The 21,528-nt window shown below is 41.9% G+C and overlaps 1 protein-coding gene across 1 annotated transcript in view; it reads left to right on the top strand.

Moving 5' to 3' along the window:
* Positions 1-21,528, top strand: part of LOC126282274 (SPARC) — a 92,911-nt gene that overhangs the window by 59,501 nt on the left and 11,882 nt on the right. The window contains exon 2 of the mRNA XM_049981902.1: positions 18,258-18,343. Coding sequence (XP_049837859.1) covers positions 18,272-18,343 — 72 coding nt within the window. The 5' untranslated portion in view covers positions 18,258-18,271. The remainder of the gene's footprint in view (positions 1-18,257; positions 18,344-21,528) is intronic.

Below are 21,528 nucleotides of genomic sequence, written 5' to 3'. Positions count from 1 at the left end.
CCAGAGATGGTACTGATATCAATGAAATTCTGTTCATATATGCAGCTCAATAACGTTAAGCAGAGTACTTAGTCAGTGGCTCATTGATGAAAATGCCAGAATACAGATCCAAAAGTCTCGACTTCGACACCGATCAGTTCTATGATATTTAAAAGTCGCTTATCACTTCTTTCACCTCTGTCATTGAAATACGAGTTGCACCTTGGTTGTGTTGTGTTGTGTGAGTTTCATATAAATACCATATCTTCATAAAATTCTGTCTTTTGGTGGTTTTACTTCCAACAAAAATCTATTTACAGATGTCAAAGGTTTGTTAGGAGCCTGTTCTTCATATTCGCTATTTAATTAACAAGGGGCTGAATTCAAATGTGACTTTTCTGTTATTAAGATATTACAAAGGACGACCCAAAACTAAAACAATAGATGAAAACATCGAAGAAGTACTCTACAGGGAAATGGACTTTAGGGCACTGAAGGTCTACGAAAAATAAAACCATTGGTATATCAGGAGAAAGAGTAGAATAATCCACACATGAACAATTGACTACGAAAGAGCTTTTGTGCTCGATGTGTGCCATTTTGTCAAATTCTGACCCAAAGCAAAAGCGCAAATGAAGTTCTCAGCGATGTCTGGGTCATTTTTAAAAGATCCAGACTTATTTTCAGCTGTGAATCGCCGTTCTGGATGACACACGGGTCCATTTCAGCTCACAGGGAAACGCCAACCAAAACAATTATCCAAAAATGGTTCAAATGTCTCTGAGCACTATGGGACTTAACATCTGAGGTCACCAGTCCCCTAGAACTTAGAACTACTTAAACCTAAACTAACCTAACGACATCACACTCATCCATGCCCGAGGCAAGATTCGAACCTGCGACCGAAGCGCCTAGAACCGCTCGGCCAAACCGGCCGGCCTCAAAACAATGGATGGAAGCCATAAAAAGCTTATGGTCGGTGTTTTCTGGGATGATCCTTATTTACTGTCTTGCAAAAAGTAAAACAACAAATGGCACACAATACGACTGTCTTCTAAACATGCTGCTCGAAAAAACTTGTAAGAAAAGGCTTGTCTTGTAAATGAAAAAGAAAAAAAAATCTTCCATCAAGGCAATCAGGCCACAAAAATGTTTTGATAACATAAAAAAAAAGAAATTTGAAACCCTAATTCTGGGTCATTTGTCCTGTCCGCTAGATTTGGCACCCTCTGAGATTCACCTGCTCCCACATCTAAAGCAATTTGTGGCTGGACATCATTCAATAAATAGGGTACTGCAGCCTTAGATGGCAATTTTACATACTTTCCAGAGACAATTCTTTGCATGCTTGTGCAGATAAACCACACAGGAATGTGAGCCTATATTTAGTGACGATAAATCCGACAGGTTTATCTTTACAGAGTCACGAACAAACACCGGTGTGAATTATAACTTATCAGCCGGGTCTGATCGCTTGGCGAGATAGCTTGGTGGCTATGCGTAACTACTTATGACCATAGATATTTTGTTGAATACTAATGGCATACCGCACATCACTGGTCGCTTTTTACTTTCCAACTTGAACGAAACTTGAGGAAGTTGTAATTACAATGGCCACTGAATTAGTAATTGTCGTTGTTTGCTGTAATGGGATACAAACTTCCGAACAAATGGAAACAAGCTAAAAATCTCCATACTTCCCATATTTGATTGGAGAACTTCAAACGTAAGTAAGCAACTCATAGCCCGGCAAGCGTGGTTTGTAAATATCAACAGCACTTCCACTCTGTTTCGTCTTTTCAGATTTCTTCATCACGAAACATTTTCCTAAGACTGTGGATCTGTTTTATGTTGTTCACATTACATTCTTTCTCACATTTCTCCCATATTTGGCTTACTTTTCATAAGCAAAGTGTTTAAAGTTCTTATTTGTATAGTCCTTGTTTGTAATCAATCACAAATACGAACATCATCTATTCAATTTAATTAAACCACTCACAAATTTCTGGAGGTGGTAAACGCTATATGATGTGTGAGATGGTTACCAGCTAAGCGGGACACATTTCTCGGTGTGACTCAGTCAACAAACAAATAAGTCCGGCGTGTTTTCGCGTTGTTGCAAATTGACTATGTCCCACCTGTGAAATATTCCACTACTAATTGAGGTTCATATTTATCAGCCGATAGTGATTTCACTAATTACAGACTGATCATGTTTTGCCAAGGAATTGTGTGTAAGTTCTCATCAAAAATCCGACTAATTCTGTATAATGAGGAGCGCCGTTGTCTTAATGCAGAAATTTATCTATCCTATCGATAGCCAAATTAGGGACATCTGCATGTGGAGTGCAGATGGAACTATTGAGCTGTAGTAAGCGAAAACATATTGACAGAACGTTCTCCGTAGCGTACATCTTGCCTTGACAACCGAAGGGATTTCTGAAGAAGAGCTGTCGCAATTTGCCATGCGCTGAATTCAACAAAGTAGGGAGAGCAGAACTTTGCGCCCTTCCCATGCTGCACTCGGCCGTTAAGGTGGAGTTGGCCCCCTCCCCAACTCCGGTTATTAACGGCTTTTTATACGCGACAGCGGTAAGGTAGCAGATCCATTCGTTTGCTCCATGTGTTTCGGAAGGTTATCGACATGGCAGGCGGAAAAATTTATTTATTTCGATTAGGAAGATAGTTTTAAGCCACTATGGGCAGCGGATATCTCGCAAAGAGAAATTGCGTTGCTCTTACGAGCACTGGGGATTATCGTATTAGACATGAATACACTGTCGCTCTTTCAAAGACTTACTTGAAATAAAACCTGCAATGTAAATAACATCATATTTCAGTGCAAGCGTTATGAAAAAGAAGACTGAATATTTTAAAGAAGCTCTAGAAACTTTGTCACTGCCTGTTGTTCTGCACTACCCCAGCTGTTAAGAGAGAAAGCAAGGAGTGCATAATTACGACGCCATAGCTAGGTGCACAAGAAAGCATAAAATATGATGTGCTGTAAAATGTACGTATGAAGATGGTCTAATGTTACTTTGATATATTTTCAAATTCTTTCAGTTTGTGATGGCTAAAAAATGTGTATGCTAAAGCCCAAAAATAAATTATTAAAAACTTAAGAAACCGTCGACAAAGATAAAAAGTTGCAAATTGTCTTGGATTCCACTCGCCTGCCACCCATACGCTTGTGTTCTAGAGATACTTTTCTTACAGCTCGCTCAGTTTGTAGCACACGCTATATCTTGGAATCCACTAATCCACTATAAACGACTTCCTCCACACTTTTAGCTTTAAAAGAGATATATCCGAACTGTCATAATGCTGACGGAGGCTAGAATATGCTCTTTTCGGCTCAGTCGCAGTTAGAAGGGGAATGGAATTTCATCCACTATACGAACATCGTATTTCTCAGGAGGATGGGTCATTTGATACGTTCTTAGTACGTCCTCTTGTTTTTCCTGAAGATACTGCAGCTTGACGCAATTTCGAATTTAGTTGTAACTAAAAGCAATTTAGGTAACAGCTTTCTTTGTTTCTCATTAGGACGAAGTTTCTCATAAGGGACGATCATCAGTAGCATTCACTGCAGATGTCCACTCGGTATATGCTCACGGAAACTAGGAAACACGATTAGGCCTGGATTGAAAAAAGTTTCTTTCGATTATTTACGTATGATATGTCTTGCATTAGCCGATGAGCTTCTTGCCTGAATCTGCGAAGGCACTTGGGGAGCCATGGTGTGGCGTCCATTTCTCTCGCTCAACGAACTGGAAAACTGAATCGCAACTAACATAATACCATAACTCATCTAGTACAGTTTCAATAAACATAATCAATTATGATACTGCAAGTATTTCATTCTGGATGACACGAATCTTCCATTTAAATTGCCAGAAAAACAAGGCTGTTAGAGAGGACGAAAACTTCAACCTAAAAGAGACTGAAATCCTAATTCGAGAAAGAGAAGCAACTTACGTTATGGTTTCACCGAAGAAAATTTTTCTTACGCCGACAAGTTTTGAAATTTAATTTTTTTCCCGTTTGGTAATCACCATAGATTAATTTTGTCTTATCCCAGGCGCCATAGTGTGGAAGTGGTAAATACGTGTTTTCAGAGCCATACAATATTTTCAAGTTAGAAACGCCGAACAAATATATTAAATACGTAAATCCCGAATTAATTGTTGATTTACATACTACTGTAATTAACGCCATCCATATTTCAGTGCCACGAATGATAGCTTGTAAACTTTGTAGTTAAAATGAGTCAATTCATGAAAAAGTACCTCAAACATGAATATGACAATGTTTGAAATCTAACCTCAAAAGTAGTTTCTCGATCAGCTCTGTTGTCTTACTCTTTCACTCTCGAAAGATGCATAATACATGATAAATGTCTACAAGAAGTTATACAATACGGAGGTCTATAGCAACTGTCAACAATAGTATGAAACAAAATATTCACTGGCAATAATTATTCTGAAGCTGCATGGAATAGTTATGTTCAGCGCTCAGAGAGATTCAACAGATCATAGATACTATGTCACCAGGAAGTTCGCATAGGTTTATCCAAAAGATGACAAATTTCTAAAATCGCCTGTTTTGTGCAACTGATTCGTTGAGTCTGACAACATATCAGTGCCTCAAAAAACAAAATTTGACGAAAATTACGCAAAACCTACTGTATCCCAAACGACCGATAGGGACTGACTCAATGCTTTTTAGGTAAATCACTTCGATACGACAATGATATACATATTTTTAGCACGTGCTATGTACATATTTCTATGTTATTAGTGTTAATACAACTATTTTGATTTAGTGATCTAAAATTACAGCTTCCATATGATTAAATACAGGGTATTCAACGACTTATTCACAAGAGAAAAATTTCATTCACATACCATACCAATAATGTTAGGTATCGGCTGAAAATTAAAAATTTGAGACAAAAAAATTTATACGAGCTAAAACACTCGTTTGGATAAAAACAATAAAAAACTGGAAAAATGTCAAGTTAATAGCCCTCAAAGTGGATTAACAGAAATAAATTACTACTATGCGCGTCAGTCATCACGTATAATTTGGCCTTCTCTGTGTGATATAAGTCATTCCAGCTGTGCCGCAAGGTACACCATTTCATTGAAATATTTGCAGTCACAATCCATTGTGCGCCTTATGCACAGAAGCTACATTTCCTGAGGATCTCTTGTGTTCACGATGGGAGCCCATGTGTTGCTTAAATTTGGTAATATGTGAAGCGCGCGAGAGGGGCGTTGATAAGGGAATGAAACGGTTCCTTCCCGTTAAACACACTTTGCTGAAAGTAAACAGGGCATTAATACCACTGCCTGCTTTCTACCATACAGCTGTGTGAAAGAGACATATCATTTCTGAATGAGAGCCCCTTAAGAGGATGGGTCTCCATGAAAGTGGAGCGTGCAGCAGCAAATAATGGCCAGCGTGTGACGTCCTTGCTCCCACGTGCCAGATACAGGCAGGCGCCCACGTTCTCTGCCCACATGGTTGCCAAACATTAACGCCAACACCCAACGGCCGTCGCGAGATGACCAAACACGACAGCAGTTACTTGACGGAATGGAACCGCCTCAGGCGTTCCACCGAGCAAGTGGCGCATATGTTTAGACAACTAATTTACAATCTTTCACTGAAAAAATACGGCAACCAGCCACTTTTTAATGCGTTTTTTTATTTACGCCAATATGCATTTCGGGTTTGCACCCATCTTCAGCTGGCAAATTACATGGAGCTGAAGATGGGTGCAAACCCGAAATGCATATTGGCGTAAATAAAAAACGCATTAAAAAGTGGCTGGTTGCCGTATTTTTTCAGTGAAATATCATTATCCACGGCCACGGAGCTCAACAGTCCAAATAAAATGGACAAATTGTTAAAATTTACAATCTACCTAAGGTGTGATCCGCGTATGGCCATTATGACTCTGGTTCTTCACGATTTTTCTCAGAATGACTGTAGGAGAATGCTTGAATGGTTACTGAAAAAGCCACACAACGTGTTCTGTTTATCTTAGACACTGCTCGTCTCCTATATGTAAATAAAGATAATATGGAACTCGTATTCCATTATTATTTTTGTTATTTGATCTTTCTTTTCAATAATAACAAACAGATTAAATAATATAATAAATTTGATCTTCACGTTACTAATATGTTAAAAATACACGCTTCTCCGAGTCCATTAACAGGACTGCGTGTGTAGGTTTTCAGGTTTTCCTAGTGAGACGTCATCTTGGAAAATCGGATTTTTCTCCAGTAATCCACATTGTACTTGCACGATATTTCGACCGAGGGAGCACATGATGAAGACTACGAGTTACTCATTGTGGATGGGGCACACTTAGTCCCTTTGAGGCACGTAAATCTCAATGAGGAAGAAAAACTCGTGAATTGTTCATTGAACACGCCCTCAGCAGAAGCTGATCGTGTGCTTCTGTGCTCAGTAAGCACGTTCCTTACTGAGTTGCTAAGGTTGTGACGATACTGAAATCAGAAGTAGTTTTCTTCGCCGGCCGCGGTAGTCTCGCGATTCTAGGCGCGCAGTCCGGAACCGTGCGACTGCTACGGTCGCAGGTTCGAATCCTGCCTCGGGCATGGATGTGTGATGTCCTTAGGTTAGCTAGGTTTAAGTAGTTCTAAGTTCTAGGGGACTAATGACCACAGCAGTTGAGTCCCATAGTGCTCAGTGGTGGTGGTGGTGGTGGTGGTGGTTAGTGTTTAACGTCCCGTCGACATCGAGGTCATTAGAGACGGAGCGCAAGCTCGGGTTAGGGAAGGATTGGGAAGGAAATCGGCCGTGCCCTTTCAAAGGAACCATCCCGGCATTTGCCTGAAACGATTTAGGGAAATCACGGAAAACCTAAATCAGGATGGCCGGACGCGGGATTGAACCGTCGTCCTCCCGAATGCGAGTCCAGTGTGCTAACCACTCATAGTGCTCAGAGCCATTTGAACCATTTTTTTTCTTCCTTTCTTATGCGCTATACATCACTGGTAGATAGTTCGTGTCAAAAAATTAGTCACAGGAAACGAAACGCTAATACCATGTACATTGCCTCTCCCTTAATAGTCCCAGTTCGGGGAGGAACAGGGTTCAAAATTTTCTGCAGGCATTCCATGTCCAGCTCACTGATGATTTGAAGCCACTGAACTACCAATAGTGAGGACGTTGATTTCTACATTTCACTTGCTGACCCCAAGAGTTCCAGACATTTTCTATGCCTACAGGTCTATGAACATAGCTCCTATTGTCTTGGAAGACAGTAAGTGTCCACAGCATCAGTCTAACAGAGGCAAACTAAATGGTTCAAATGGCTCTGAGCACTGTGGGACTTAACATCTTAGAACTTAGAACTACTTAAACCTAACTAACCTAAGGACATCACAAACATCCATGCCCGAGGCAGGATTCGAACCTGCGACCGTAGCGGTCACGCGGTTCCAGACTGAAGCGCCTAGAACCGCTGGCCCACTCCGGCCGGCAGAGGCTAACTCGCGACTCGTTGGACCACCAGTGATCTATTGTCCAGTTTCTGTGATGTTTGGCCCAGGGAAGACATCCAGCTTCATGTGCCGCTGTAAGTAAAGGCTTTTTGCGATCTACCAGGTTCCAAATGTCAACTGCATGCGTTTCCCTCCGCAATGTTCGCTCAGAAACCGATTCGGATAGACCTGCATTCATCTGCAGCAGTTCCGGCCGAAAACGATTGTCATTGATACAGCATGAAATTCCTCTCTGGTACGTACCATTTAAGATCCTTTTTTTAAATTTTTTTACGACCCCTGTTCTTACGCCGCGTTATTCGACTGGGAGTGGAACACCATACCTTGTAGACACATTGAACAGTCTGCTTCACTACACCGACAAATCGGGAAAACGCTTACACAGTGTCACCACGAGCACATCCAAGCACGATGGCTCTGTTCTGCCAACCGTCACGTCTTCTCGTCCATCCTCTATACTGCACTGATTCCATACATCCGAATGGGCTATCCACACGACTTCACTGCCATGACTTATGCCAGTGATGGATGACCACTTGATCGCCTCGTACCAATTCTACACCATCTACAGAGCTCCAAAATGAACAGTATTTTCCGTTAAGGGGATGACAAACATTATGGCCATCTGTTTAATAGCCAGTTGGGCAAGCTTTGAAATACAATGCAGCAGTTATTTTGCATGACATGGATTCGACAACTCCTTGGTAGTTGCCTGAGGCACTGCCAGTTTTCACAAACCATTGGCCGGAGGTTAGTGGGCGTGGAGCTGGTCCTAGATGTGCATATTGAGGTCCCATCAGACTACTTTGATGGTTAAGACACCGTCATCCCCCCCACCTCCCCCGAACCGATGTAGCACGGCTTATTCTGGCCTTGTGACAAGGACAGTTGTACTGGCAGATGCCACTGCTGTCGGGGAAGGTATCGAGCATGAAGGGATACAAGTGTACAAGTGGTCCCCAAAAACTTTCATGTGGTCCGCAGCTGTCACAATGATTATAATTAAACTTTCGCTACTTGAGCCAATGTAGATGAAAGACTATTTACCATATTTGACTTCGTAGGCCATATGGGTACACAAGTTTGTGTGAAAGATGTTGAGCCTGTGTGCTGCATGATTTGCTTTGATAGCAGTGATACCACCATGACTTGCTGTTAGGCGTTGATACTGGTGCGGCGATGTAGGTTTGAAATAGAAGCACCAGTGTGGATTACAATTACAGAAACTGAAAGTGGGTCTCGATAACGTAAGCGGGACCTTACTAATAACCCTGTTTTATCACAACGACAGCAATAATGTTTCCACTTTTTGTGAGGACCGTCACACTTCTCATTAAGTCACTCGAAAAGTCTGTAACACATTTGGAGAAAACCGAATGATTTGCAAATTGTTCCAAACTGTGAGGCCACCAAGATCACCAGATTTGAATCTGTGTGATTTTTTGCTGTGGGGTTAACCGAATGTCAGAGTTTTTCAATGGGACACTAGCACACATTGGAGGTTGAAGATCAACATAGTCACGGGAGTGGCCAGCACCCCACCTGACGTGTTTCGGACATCAGTAGAGCAATCTATAACGCCATTCCAGGCTGTCGTGGGTGCAGATGGTCGTCACACTGAGCAACGTTTGTAACCTGGAACGTAAACAAGGTTACAATTAACAAATGTTACCCTCTCATGTGGAAATTAAAATGCGTTTGTTTGGGATCATTCGTTATTCCTCTTTGCATCTTCTTACAAATGTTTCCACCAAGTTTCTTTGTCCTACTATCACTCGTTCATCATGGGGGTCTTCTCAAGTACCGAAAGTTTAATTGTAACCACCCTGTATTATTATTACCACAGATCTCATGGCGGTCCAGTGTGGGCTGAATTATCGTATAGTAGCGAAACGTTGTAGTTATGCTAATGTTTTAATAAAGAACCAATTTAACTGCAAAAAATTAGTTCCAATTTTCGCCACCAGGTGCAAATCTGGCGCTGTACATCGTCTCGTGATTTAAGCTGCTTCGTTACTCCGAGAATATCTACTTCTATGTTTCTCGTCTTTGCAGTTGTTCTTGATTGGAATTCAGGAATATTTAGTTCGTGTTCTTCTGAAGGAGTTTCGGGAAACCGTGTTTAATAACTGCTTTAGTGGCAATGTCAATAGTGACTTCACCGTTGTTATCGCGCAGTGAAGGTAGTGATTGCGTCTTGCCACTGGCGTGCTTTATGTATGACCAGAATCTATTTGGGTTTTCTGCCAGATTTCGAGACAGAATTTCGTTGTGGAAATTACTAAAAGCGTCTCGCATTGAAGTATGCGCCACATTTCGAACTTCTGTAAACATTGTCAATCTTGGGGATTTTGTGTTCTTTTAAATTTTGCATGCTTTTTTCGTTGCTTCTGCAGCAACGATCTGACACGTTTTGTGTACCGTAGGGGATCAGTACCATCAGTTATTCATTTATGTGGTATATATCTGTCAATTGCTGTCGATACTATCTCTTTGAAAACATTCCACAACTTTTCTATACATGATCAGATCGGAAGGAGTGAAGACTGTCTCTTAAAAACGCGATAAAAGCATTTTTACCAGTTTTTTAAAAAATATATGTACTTTGCATTTCTTTTTGATGGTTGTGGGTATTACGGTATTCAGCCTAGCAGCAACTGCCTTGTGGTCGCTAATCCCTGTATTCGTCATGAATAATTTGGACTCCAGCTACCAGAATCGCTTTTTGGCCAGAAGTACATTCGGAAAAGACCAAAATGGCTCTGAGCACTATGGGACTTAACATCTGTAGTCATCAGTCCCGTAGAACTTAGAACTACTTAAACCTAACCAACCTAAGCACATCACACACATCCATGCCCGAGGCAGGATTCGAACCTGCGACTGTAGCAGTCGCGCGGTTCCGGACTGAGCGCCTAGAACCGCTAGACGACCGCGGCCGGCGGGAAAGACCAAGCTCATATAGCCTTAATTAGCTTGAAAAGCTTAGAAGATGTTGCAGTTTATGAACGACATAAAAATTCCATTCAATAAAAGCAAAAAAAAAAAAAAAAGAAAAAACGTCTTTGCAGGCCATACCGTCTACGCAAGTAAAGCAGCAGGAACTAAACTAGTCCATTACATCTGGAAACATTTTTATATGTCTTTCTTGCATTCACGGTGCCAGATTTGCACCTGAGGGCCGAAATTGGAATTAATTTCTTCCAGCATAAATCGGTTCCGCATTAACGCATTAAAATATCTACCAAGTTTCGCTGGCGTGCGATAATTACAGCCATGACTGGACCTCTATGAGTAGCTGCACTTTAATTATGACCACCCGGGAGATTGCTAGAATTTTGAAGGAGAAGGGCGTCTTGTACGAGGAGCCGGGCTGAAACTCGCGACGTTGGCGCAAATACGTGCGTGTGGAGCGGAAGGCAGAGCTCGCGTTTGGCGTCCGCTGTCAACTCGCGGCCGGAGACGGTCCAGAAGTCGGTTTGGTGTGCCAGATGAGGCGCGGAGAGCAGAGAACAACGTGGCGTCGCGGAAGTGCGTCTCCAGATACGGGGGCAGCGCGGAGGCGGTCTGGTTTCCGCCGGAAGGCGGGGGCGGCCGGCCGATCTCGCTGGCTCCAGGCAGCGGGCTGCTTTCGACGACGGAGAAAACCTCCGCAACCTCTGTTATTCGACTTTTATGGACTCAGATTTTATACGCACCTGAAGATGGGGCACGTGTCCAGAAACTGGCTTGTGCTTTCCTTTCAGGTAAAGAAAAATATGACTATAGCGCCTTTTATCGTTGATGATGGTTCCATAAAAACTTCATGATGTATATAGATAATAATAATAATAATGGCCTGGTGCAAGCCTTTCTGCTAGACGCCACTTCGGCGACTTGCACGTCCATAAACTATCCCAGTTGTCCAACTGGGGAAAGGGGGCCCACAGTTTAACTGTGATGTGTCTGTCAGCAGTCACCAATTCGTTAACTCTCTGCACATAGTCTGGAGTGTGTGCATCACGAGGCCTGCCGCTGCGAGGACAATCCTCAAATATCGCCGCGCCCGCTTTCATCACGTAACCTGCTTGCCCACCGACTAGCTGTACTGCAATCGACAGCAGCATCTCCATACACCTTTTTCAACCTCTTGTGGATGTTTCCCACTGTCTCGTTTTCACAGCACAGCAATTCTATAACAGCACGTTGCTTCTCACGAACGTCAAGCGTAGCAGCCATCTTGAAGACATGCTGTGACGGCGACACTCTCGGGAACAGGTTGAACTATGTTTGAATACAAACAGGAAGGATGTATCTACATACTGTAAAACTTTCACACATGCAGAATGAAAAGTGTATTTTTACAAAAATAGAGTGCATTTCTTTTGGAGTGCCCCTCGTATGTAGATACTTAACCCATAGGCTTTGATAATGAGTCTATGAGTATCAAAAGTATCTTTCGATTGCGTTGGCTTACAAGTGTAAATTATTTACACCGCCTAGGGTCCCTTAGATCCTAGTATTTGACACAAATTTCAATTTGATAACACTGCCAATTCCTGAGAAAAATCTACATGTACATCTACGCAGATACTCCGCAGGCCACCGTACGGCGAGTGGCAGATGGTACCCAGTACTACAACTTGTCATTTCCTTTCCTGTTCCACTCACAAATAGAGCGAGGGAAAAACTGTGTATGCCGCTGTATAAGCCCTAATTTCTCGTTTCTTATCTTTGTGGTTCTTACGCGCAATTTCTTCCCGACTTTTCTCATTATAGTTGGGGCAGTACAATGCGTAGTAAAGATGTACAAAAGGGTTACTTATTCGAAACCCCGTAACTGCCTCCCATTGCGACGTACAAGTGTGATATTTGCTTCAGACGTATTTATCTACATCTACATCTAAATCTACATAGATGCTCCTGGAGAGTAGACTGTAGCACTACTAGTCATTTCCTTTCCTCTTCCACTCGAAAATAGAGCGACGGAAAAACGACTATCTGCGTGCTTCCGTATGAGCCCTAATTTCTCGTATCTTATCTTTGTGGTCCTTACGCATAATGTATGTTGGCGGCAGCAGAATCGTTCGGCAGGCAGCTTCAGATGCCGTTTCTCTAACTTTTCTCAATAGTTTCCCCAAAAGAACGAAGCCTTCCCACCAGGAATTCCCATTTGAGTTCCCGAAGCATCTCCGTTAAGACTTTAAGTTTTATTCGAATCTATTGGTAACAAACCTAGCAGCCCGCTTCTGAACTGCTTCGATATCTTCCTTCCATCCGACCTGCTACGGATCCCCGAATACTCGATCAGTACTCAAGAACAGGTCGCACCAGTGTGCTATATGCAGTCTCCTTTACAGGTGAACCACTCTTTCCTAAATTTCCCCCAATAAACCCAAGTCGACCATTCGCTTTCTCCACCACAGTTCTCACTTGCTCGTTCCACCTCATACCGCTTTGCAACGTTACGCCCAGATATTTAAACGACTTGACTGTGTCAAGATGGACATTAGTAATACTGTATTCGAACATTACAGGTTTGTTATTCCTACTCGTTCGCATTAACTTACATCTTTCCACATTCATCATACCAACTGGAAATATTGTCTAAGTCGTCTTTTATCTTTGTCACTCAACTTCGGCACCTTACAGTACACCACGGCATCATCAGCAAACAACCACAGATTGCTGCCCACCCTGTGGGACAAATCATTTACGTATACAGAAAACAACAGCGCTGCTATCACACTTCCCTGGGGCACTCCTGAGAATACCCTTGTCTCGGATAACCACTGGCTGCGTTCTGTTACTTAAGAAGTCTTCGAGCCACTCACATATCTTTGACCTTATTCCATATGCTCGTACCTTCGTTAAATAACCTGCAGTTGCGTGCAGCATCAAAAGCTTTCCGGAAACCTAGAAATATGGAATCTGTCTGTTGCCCTTCATCCATAGTTCGTTGTATATTCTGTAAGAAAAGGGCAAGCTCAGTTTCAAGAGGGCAATGCTTTCTAAAACCATGCTGGTTCGTGGGCATAAGCTTTTCAGTCTCAAGAAAGTTTATTCTATTCGAACTGAGAATATGTTGAAGGATTCTGCAGCAAACAGAAGTTAAGGATATTTGTCTGTAATTTTGCGGATCCGTTCTGTTTTCCTTCTTATATACTGGAGTCACCTGCGCTTTGTTTCAATCGCTTGGGACTTTGTGCTGGGCGAAAGATTCGTGGTAAATGCAAGCTAGGTAAGGGGCTAATGCTACGAAAAGAACTCTTTGTAACATCGAACTCGTAATTTTAATCGATACATACGACCTTGAGTTGAAAGGGAACATATATAGGTGTACAAACCTTCGCAGTACTTCAAGGACAGCACAAAAAATAAAAATGTGAGCAGACAGAATTTTTTTATACATTCATTTGCAAGTATCAGAATTCGAAATACAATCCAATACGGCTGTTGTAAAAATAGCGCTGATATTGCGTCCTTATTACAGGGGAAATGTACCATTAATAAATGTGGGATTCACTGTAGTTCGCTTTAACAGACGAGGACGTTGCTTACAACAGCCAAAACTCCATTTGCATGATTTGCTTTTACAGGTTAAATGTGTTTATTGGAGTAAACTCACAGATGCGTGTATAAATGTTCTAATTCTGGCAATAAAAGGCTTTTAGTTTTTCAATGCTTGCTTTATGTTTGTTTTCGTCTTCCGAGCCCAAAAGCGGTAAGCTGGCCTCGTTTGATGGCGCGAATTTCGTGAACCGCAACGATCCTTCAAAAGCTTATCTTATTTCGTTGAACTCTGCTCGCCCCAGAGGTTAACGACCGAAAATGAGAACTTGCCGTCTTAATCTGGGGCCTTCAAAACCAAACAAAATCTCCCAGAAGAATTACGGAGGCCTCTTCCTGTTAATTTTCGGTAGAGTGTAACAGCGCATGCATATTTTTTTTTTTTTTTTTTAACATGGGTGTACTATCTAATTGTCGGAAAACTCATTTACCCTTGCATATTCACAAGAAATATTACAAGTACAATAAAATTACTTTACTAGTGCGTTTATGGTAGCCAACGAATATTAAAGGAAATATACAATAGGTATATTTAATACAATAAACGTCGAACAATCTTGTGGATTTGCATTGACAGAGGGCGGCATTGTCGAAGTTTTCTCAACTGCTCGACTGACGTGGGATCAACTCATTCAAGGTTATAAAAAGTCAAACACATCTCGCTCTTTAGCTACAACTGCAAGGCACAACCTGCTCTATAATATTCAAAGTTCACAATACAAGTTACGGGCTGCTTCGCCAAACACTATCTGATCCGGCGCGAAAACTTGACAGGGGCCAAAAACTCGTCGGACACACAACACACGGTTTGACATCTCGTTTGACCTGACTCCCACCCGACCAAATCCAACTTATACGATTACTTCACAGCCAGAGTTTGCCACATATTGCAGCTGGCCAAGCGTGTATGTCACAGCAAGAAAGCGACACCAAAACCACAATATTTCATGTATCGGTATCATATTTTTCTGTCTTGTCTTCGCAAGTCGCAGTTAATTTTTTTGATTGCAACCATCTTCATGGTCTTCTCGCAACCACTCATTAAAGTACGCATGTGAACTTGCTGACAGTTCCGAACGTTTAAAAACAAGCTATCAGCTTTTTTTCCTTTCCTCAGCTTCATTTATCTCTGTGGTGTAAAAATTGGTAATCGACCCTAAATAACGAAAAGTGTGAGGTCATCCACGTAAGTGCTAAAAGGAACCCGTTAAACTTCGGTTACACTATAATCAATAAGTCAAATCTAAAGGCCGTAAATTCAACTAAATACTTAGGAATTACTATTATGAACAACTTAAATTGGAAATATCACGTAGAAAATGTTGTGAGGAAGGCAAACCAAAGACTGCGTTTTATTGGCAGGACACTTAAAAAATGTAACAGATCTAGTAAAGAGACTACTACGCTTGTCCGTCCTCTTTTGGAGTTTGCTACGCGGCGTGGAATCCTTCCCAGATAGGAATAACTGTATGCATCGAGAAAGTTCAAAGGAGGGCAGCAGGTTTTGTACTATCGCGAACTAGTGGAGAGAGTGTCACTGACATGATACAACATTTTGGGTGGACATCTTTAAAACAAAGGCGTTTTTCCTTGCGGCGGAATCTTTCACGAAATTTCAATCACCAACTTTCTCCTTCGAATGCAAAAATATTTTGTTGACGCCGACCAACATAGGGAGAAACGATCATAATAATAAAATACTGAAAATCAGGACTCGCGCAGGAAGATATGTGTTCGTTTTTTCCGCGCGCTGCTCGACATTGGAATAACAGGGAATTATTGTGAAGGTGGTTCGATGAACCCTCTGCCAGGCACTGAAGTGTGATTTGCAGAGTATTCATGTAGATGTAGATATAGGTTTCAAAATATTATTTAGGGCGGAGTTCCAAATATTTTTTTTTCCATTATTCACACACTATTGTATGTCAGTTCGTGTGAGCCTTTTCACTTCCTGGTGTCCCGAAAGCAACAGAATTTTCAAAAATTGACGGCACATCTTTCACGTTGCCACTATTGTCGGTGCGCTGCTATTCGGATTTCATGATAAACTCCTTTCGCCTAGGCTTCGAAAGAAGACGAGGGCCAACTCAATAGTCCGGTTGAAGACTCTCTCAATTAATGTCGTCATTATCACTGTAGAAGCGATGGACGGTATAATCGTAGTTGCTATTTTTCCTTTTTTTTTTTTTTTTTTAAACCTAGGCGGCACTTGTCTGTTTACGTCGTAAATCAAAGTACTGCGCGTTTTTAACTGCGCGTAAACCTACAATGCGTAATCCCCGTCCTTTCATTTGCGTTTTAACGTGCAAGCATGAATGAGGAGTCCCATTTTCTGTTACGGCTTGCACGTTTATTACGCCAACGTCTGCCTCGGCCATAAGATTTTTGCGTTAAGATCAAATTGTTGCGTCTCGTTCTCATTGAGCTTCTTCAATTCGGAGCGTGAACTTCATTTCTGAAGCTCCGTTTTGTTGCAGTCTACATAACATAGGCAGTTTTGTTGTGATTTTCTGTGTCTGCAAATTAGCCGTTAAGGCAACATACGCACCGTTTTTACCAAAGGGCGCTACATTTCGATGCCGCTTCGAAGCGTGTTTGGTTACCGGGAATTTCTGTTCACATCGATACGGTACTTCCGTCGTTACAGGTACACACGTAAGTTAGTCAGCCATTATATTTCAGATTTATAGCGCTTCTAAGCCGTATTTAACTGTCAATGGTGAACGACCTATAAAATTATGCACGCAGCTGTACAATTTCAAACAAGGCCGGAGTTTGTAGATAATTTTGGACGTAAAAACGTAGGCTATGGCACAGTTTGTCGTGATAGAAGCATGGAGCGAACGAATATTGGGGAATGGGCTACCGCTACCTCTTACTTGGCAGCTCTGTAGCGCCCAATGGTAGTCGTTCTTTTGCACTAATCTTGACGAGTGCAGGGGAGAACTTTGAAACTAGTATAAGCCCCTATTTGTTAATCAAGAGACTTATATGAAGGCAGAGAGGCGTAACTATGGTTGCACGTGTCTCTTGATTGCTATGGGATTTATATTTGCACTTACACTACGCTTTGCACGGTTATAGAGAGAAAATAATAAGTTCTATGTGCCTGCAATAGTGAACACCAAGCGTTGCATAGAATACCAATGGTGACCTTTTTGTGGACAAAGAGTCCCTGACTCTGAGTCATTTGAATGGCTCAAATTTCTCCCGCATAGAAGAAGAAAGTGTTGCAGACACTTGTGGCTACCTTATTAAATTCTTAATATCAAGCATTTATATCATGTGTTCATTTTCACCTCAGCAAAAAGAAAATAGCAACACTGCAGTATTGAATTGCTTTTAACCCATAAATACAAAGCATTCTGAAATCAGCCAGTATCTTCCTCCAAGAGCTGTTCCTGTTGAGACATGTACACAATCTTGAACTGTAGCAGTTGGTTAAACAGAGGGTTACATTCACTCGTTCACACATTGTCTTTCATAAATACCGTCACATCGGAGAGCCTTCAGGGATGTGGAACGCTCTACGTTATACATTAACAAGCAAAAACAACCGTTACTGGGACAGTGTCAGTGATGCTGTAGCAACTGAACTAACAGACTCTAGATGACAGACAAACTATCCCGAAAGCACACTTATAAAGTTTCAAGGACCGGCTTTAAACGATGACTGTAGTGATGTACAACAACCCCATACGTTTTACTCACATAGGGATCGCGAGGACACGATTAGATTAATTACAACACATATAATGGCATTTAACCAATCATTGTTCCTGCCCTCCATATGAGAATGTAGTGGGAACAAACCCTAATAACTAGTACAATGGGATGTACCCTATGCCATGCACTTCTTAGTGGTTTGCAGAGTTGTCAAACAAGGTATTCTGAAAAGTCCTAAATTTTGTCAGCGCCTCTGATTTGTTTCTCTTGTATAAGTGCAATTTGGGCTGAAAATTCAACATTAAGGTCATTCACAATAACAGGCCATCAACATCAGCAAAAGAGACAACAGAAAATGATAGCATCGAGGTAGTAATTTAGACTTTATTTTCCGCAACTCAATAACAAACCATTGCTTATGCTTTATCAACTGCAACATCTGTATTTCATTCTCCCACTCAAATTTTTTATGTGTATGATTGCATCCTTTCATTATAGTGTGCTTCTTTTCTGTTACAGACCCAGTGATCAAGATGAAGTCGCATCTTCTGCTGCTGGCTCTTGTATTTTGCCTTTTGGTTTCTGATGCTTTTGCAGATAAAGTGGTAAGACAACTGATTACATTATTCTTTTCACTTCTGTTCGCATATAAGCAACACTAGAAGGAACAAGATTTCTGGGTGTGAAATGTATGACTTGGGTAAATAAAAAGAGATCTCTAGGCGGTTGCAATAAAAATGCCACAGTTCACATTGCAGTACAATGGCAGCCTTTGAACTGTCTGAGATTATGTACTAATGGCAGCTCACTGGAAAGATACAAACACCCACCAAAAGTGGTCCTTGTATCTAAACATATCAACAAGTGTGCCTCACAAACCACAATACGAGACCTATCTAAAAAATTCCGGAACTTTGTCCACAAATTTTTTCTACTTTTATCTTTTACTTATTGTGCTTGGTCTCTTTCGAAATTCTCTCCTCCACAATTGATACAACGCTCCCAACTACGTTTCCACTTCCGGAACTAGTCTTGGCACATATCTTGGTGGGTCGCGCGAAGAGCCGACTGCAAATTTTCTTTTATCTCATATATAAACTTTGGATATAAAAAATCCGCTGGGGGTCAGATCTAGAGAGTACGGAATCTTTCTGGACCCATTGTTAACATTGAACATTGGTCTCAACATCATAACTGTAGACCCAGGTCTCATCACCAGTTATGATTCTCTTAAGGACCATCTCGTTCTCATTTGCGCGATGCAAAAGCTCTTCACAACCTGCTAGGCGAAGGTCTTTCTGGTCTTGACTCACGAGCCGTGGTGCGAACTCAACAGCGACACGATGGATTCCAAGATGCTATGTCAGGATTTCATGACATGATCCAACTGAAATGTTACATTCTTCTGCAATCTCTCGTACAGTCAATCTTCAATTGGCACGCAGTAGTTCGTTGATGTTCGTGACATGAGTGTCGTCGGTAGACATCGAAGGGGGTCCTGAACGAGGGTCATCTTAAATTTCTGTCCGGCCGTTTTTAATCCGCGTGAACCGTTCGCAACGCTGCATGCGGCGTAAGCTCTCCACCGAATGGTTCCCGTATCATTTGCTGTGTCTCTTTAAAGTTTTTCTTGAGTTTCACGCAAAATTTAATACAGATTTGTTGCTCCTCGAACTCTTCCATTTCGAAATTCGCAAACCGTGCGACCCAACGTTCCACTCGTTTACAACACTGACAAAAACTAACAGACATACAACAATGAAACTTCCGACAGTTACACATTACATACAGGCATGTGCACGGATGCCAATCGCATTTCGCTCCTACACACCACTGGCGCAAAATTACAAATATTCCGGAATTTTTTGAACAGACCTTGAATGACATGTGACAGACGAAGCATAGTGAATTACTACTATTTAATCCGCTTCTCCCTCTATTTACAGATACTATTTTTGAAGTAAGACTATTGTTATGTGTGAATATAAGCCCCGAATTCTCTTATTTAGTATCTTGATCATTTCATGTGATGTAACTCAGAAATATTGGTCTTTATTCGTCTTTTAAACTGTGGTCTCTCAAACAATGGAAAATCCACAATGGAATGGCGCAATATTATGCGAAAGATAGTTGCTACTCGCCATATGCTGGAGACCTTGAGACGCAGATAGGCACAACAAAAAGACTTTCAGAAAGTGAGTGTTCGTCCAACAAGGCCATCGTAGGAAATAAACATCATACACAAACACACCCTCATGCAAACCACGGCCTCAGAAGTCGGAGATTGTGGTCATATGTGTGTGAGTTGTCTGTATGTGTGTGTGTTTCCAAAAAGGCCTTGTTGGCCGAAACCTCACTTTCAGACAGTCTTTTTCTAGTGCCTAACTGCGACTCATCATTTCCCTTATATGGTGAGTAGCAAAAAATGTGGCCTCTGGATTTTAAGTGAAAATCTTTGTAATCAAAATCTTTTCTGTAGTGTCATCCACTTCTCTTTCCGGTACAAGTTGCTCTTATGCTAGTGGTACATTTGTGGTGCGAACAATTAATGGCAGACTAAAAAAAAGAGGCTCTCGGAAAAAAATGGAATGTAGAGTCTCAGTGCTCTTAATTATGTCACGAGTGATTACCATGATTACCATTCATAACATTACATACAGGGTATTTCAAAAATGACCGGTATATTTGAAACGGCAATAAAAACTAAACGAGCAGCGATAGAAATACACCGTTTGTTGCAATATGCTTGGGACAACAGTACATTTTCAGGCGGACAAACTTTCGAAATTACAGTAGTTACAATTTTCAACAACAGATGGCGCTGCAAGTGATGTGAAAGATAGAGAAGACAACGCAGTCTGTGGGTGCGCCGTTCTGTACGTCGTCTTTCTGCTGTAAGCGTGTACTGTTCACAACGTGCAAGTGTGCTGTGGACAACATGGTTTATTCCTTAGAACAGAGGATTTTTCTGGTGTTGGAATTCCACCGCCTAGAACACAGTGTTGTTGCAACAAGACGAAGTTTTCAACGGAGGTTTAATGTAACCAAAGGACCGAAAAGCGATACAATATAGGATCTGTTTGAAAAATTTCAACGGACTGGGAACGTGACGGATGAACGTGCTGGAAAGGTAGGGCGACCGCGTACGGCAACCACAGAGAGCAACGCGCAACTAGTGCAGCAGGTGATCCAACAGCGGCCTCGGGTTTCCGTTCGCCGTGTTGCAGCTGCGGTCCAAATGACGCCAACGTCCACATATCGTCTCATGCGCCACAGTTTACACCTCTATCCATACAAAATTCAAACGCGGCAACCCCTCAGCGCCGCTACCATTGCTGCACGAGAGACATTCGCTAACGATATAGTGCACAGGATTGATGACGGCGATATGCATGTGGACAGCATTTGGTTTACTGACGAAGCTTATTTTTACCTGGACGGCTTCGTCAATAAACAGAACTGTCGCATATGGGGAAGCGAAAAGCCCCATGTTGCCATCCCATCGTCCCTGCATCCTCAAAAAGTATTGGTCTGGGCCGCCATTTCTTCCAAAGGAATCATTGGCCCGTTTTTTAGATCCGAAACGATTACTGCATCACGCTATCTGGACATTCTTCGTGAATTTGTGGCGGTACAAACTGCCTTAGACGACACTGCGAACACCTCGTGGTTTATGCAAGATGGTGCCCGGCCACATCGCACGGCCGACGTCTTTAATTTCATGAATGAATATTTCGATGATCGTGTGATTGCTTTGGGCTATCCGAAACATACAGGAGGCGGCGTGGAT

This window comes from Schistocerca gregaria, chromosome 1, assembly GCF_023897955.1.
Source record: "Schistocerca gregaria isolate iqSchGreg1 chromosome 1, iqSchGreg1.2, whole genome shotgun sequence".
NCBI classification, from domain to species: domain Eukaryota; kingdom Metazoa; phylum Arthropoda; class Insecta; order Orthoptera; family Acrididae; genus Schistocerca; species Schistocerca gregaria.
The sequence above is the reverse complement of the archived record's forward strand: the minus strand, read 5'-3'. Positions and strand labels throughout refer to the sequence as shown.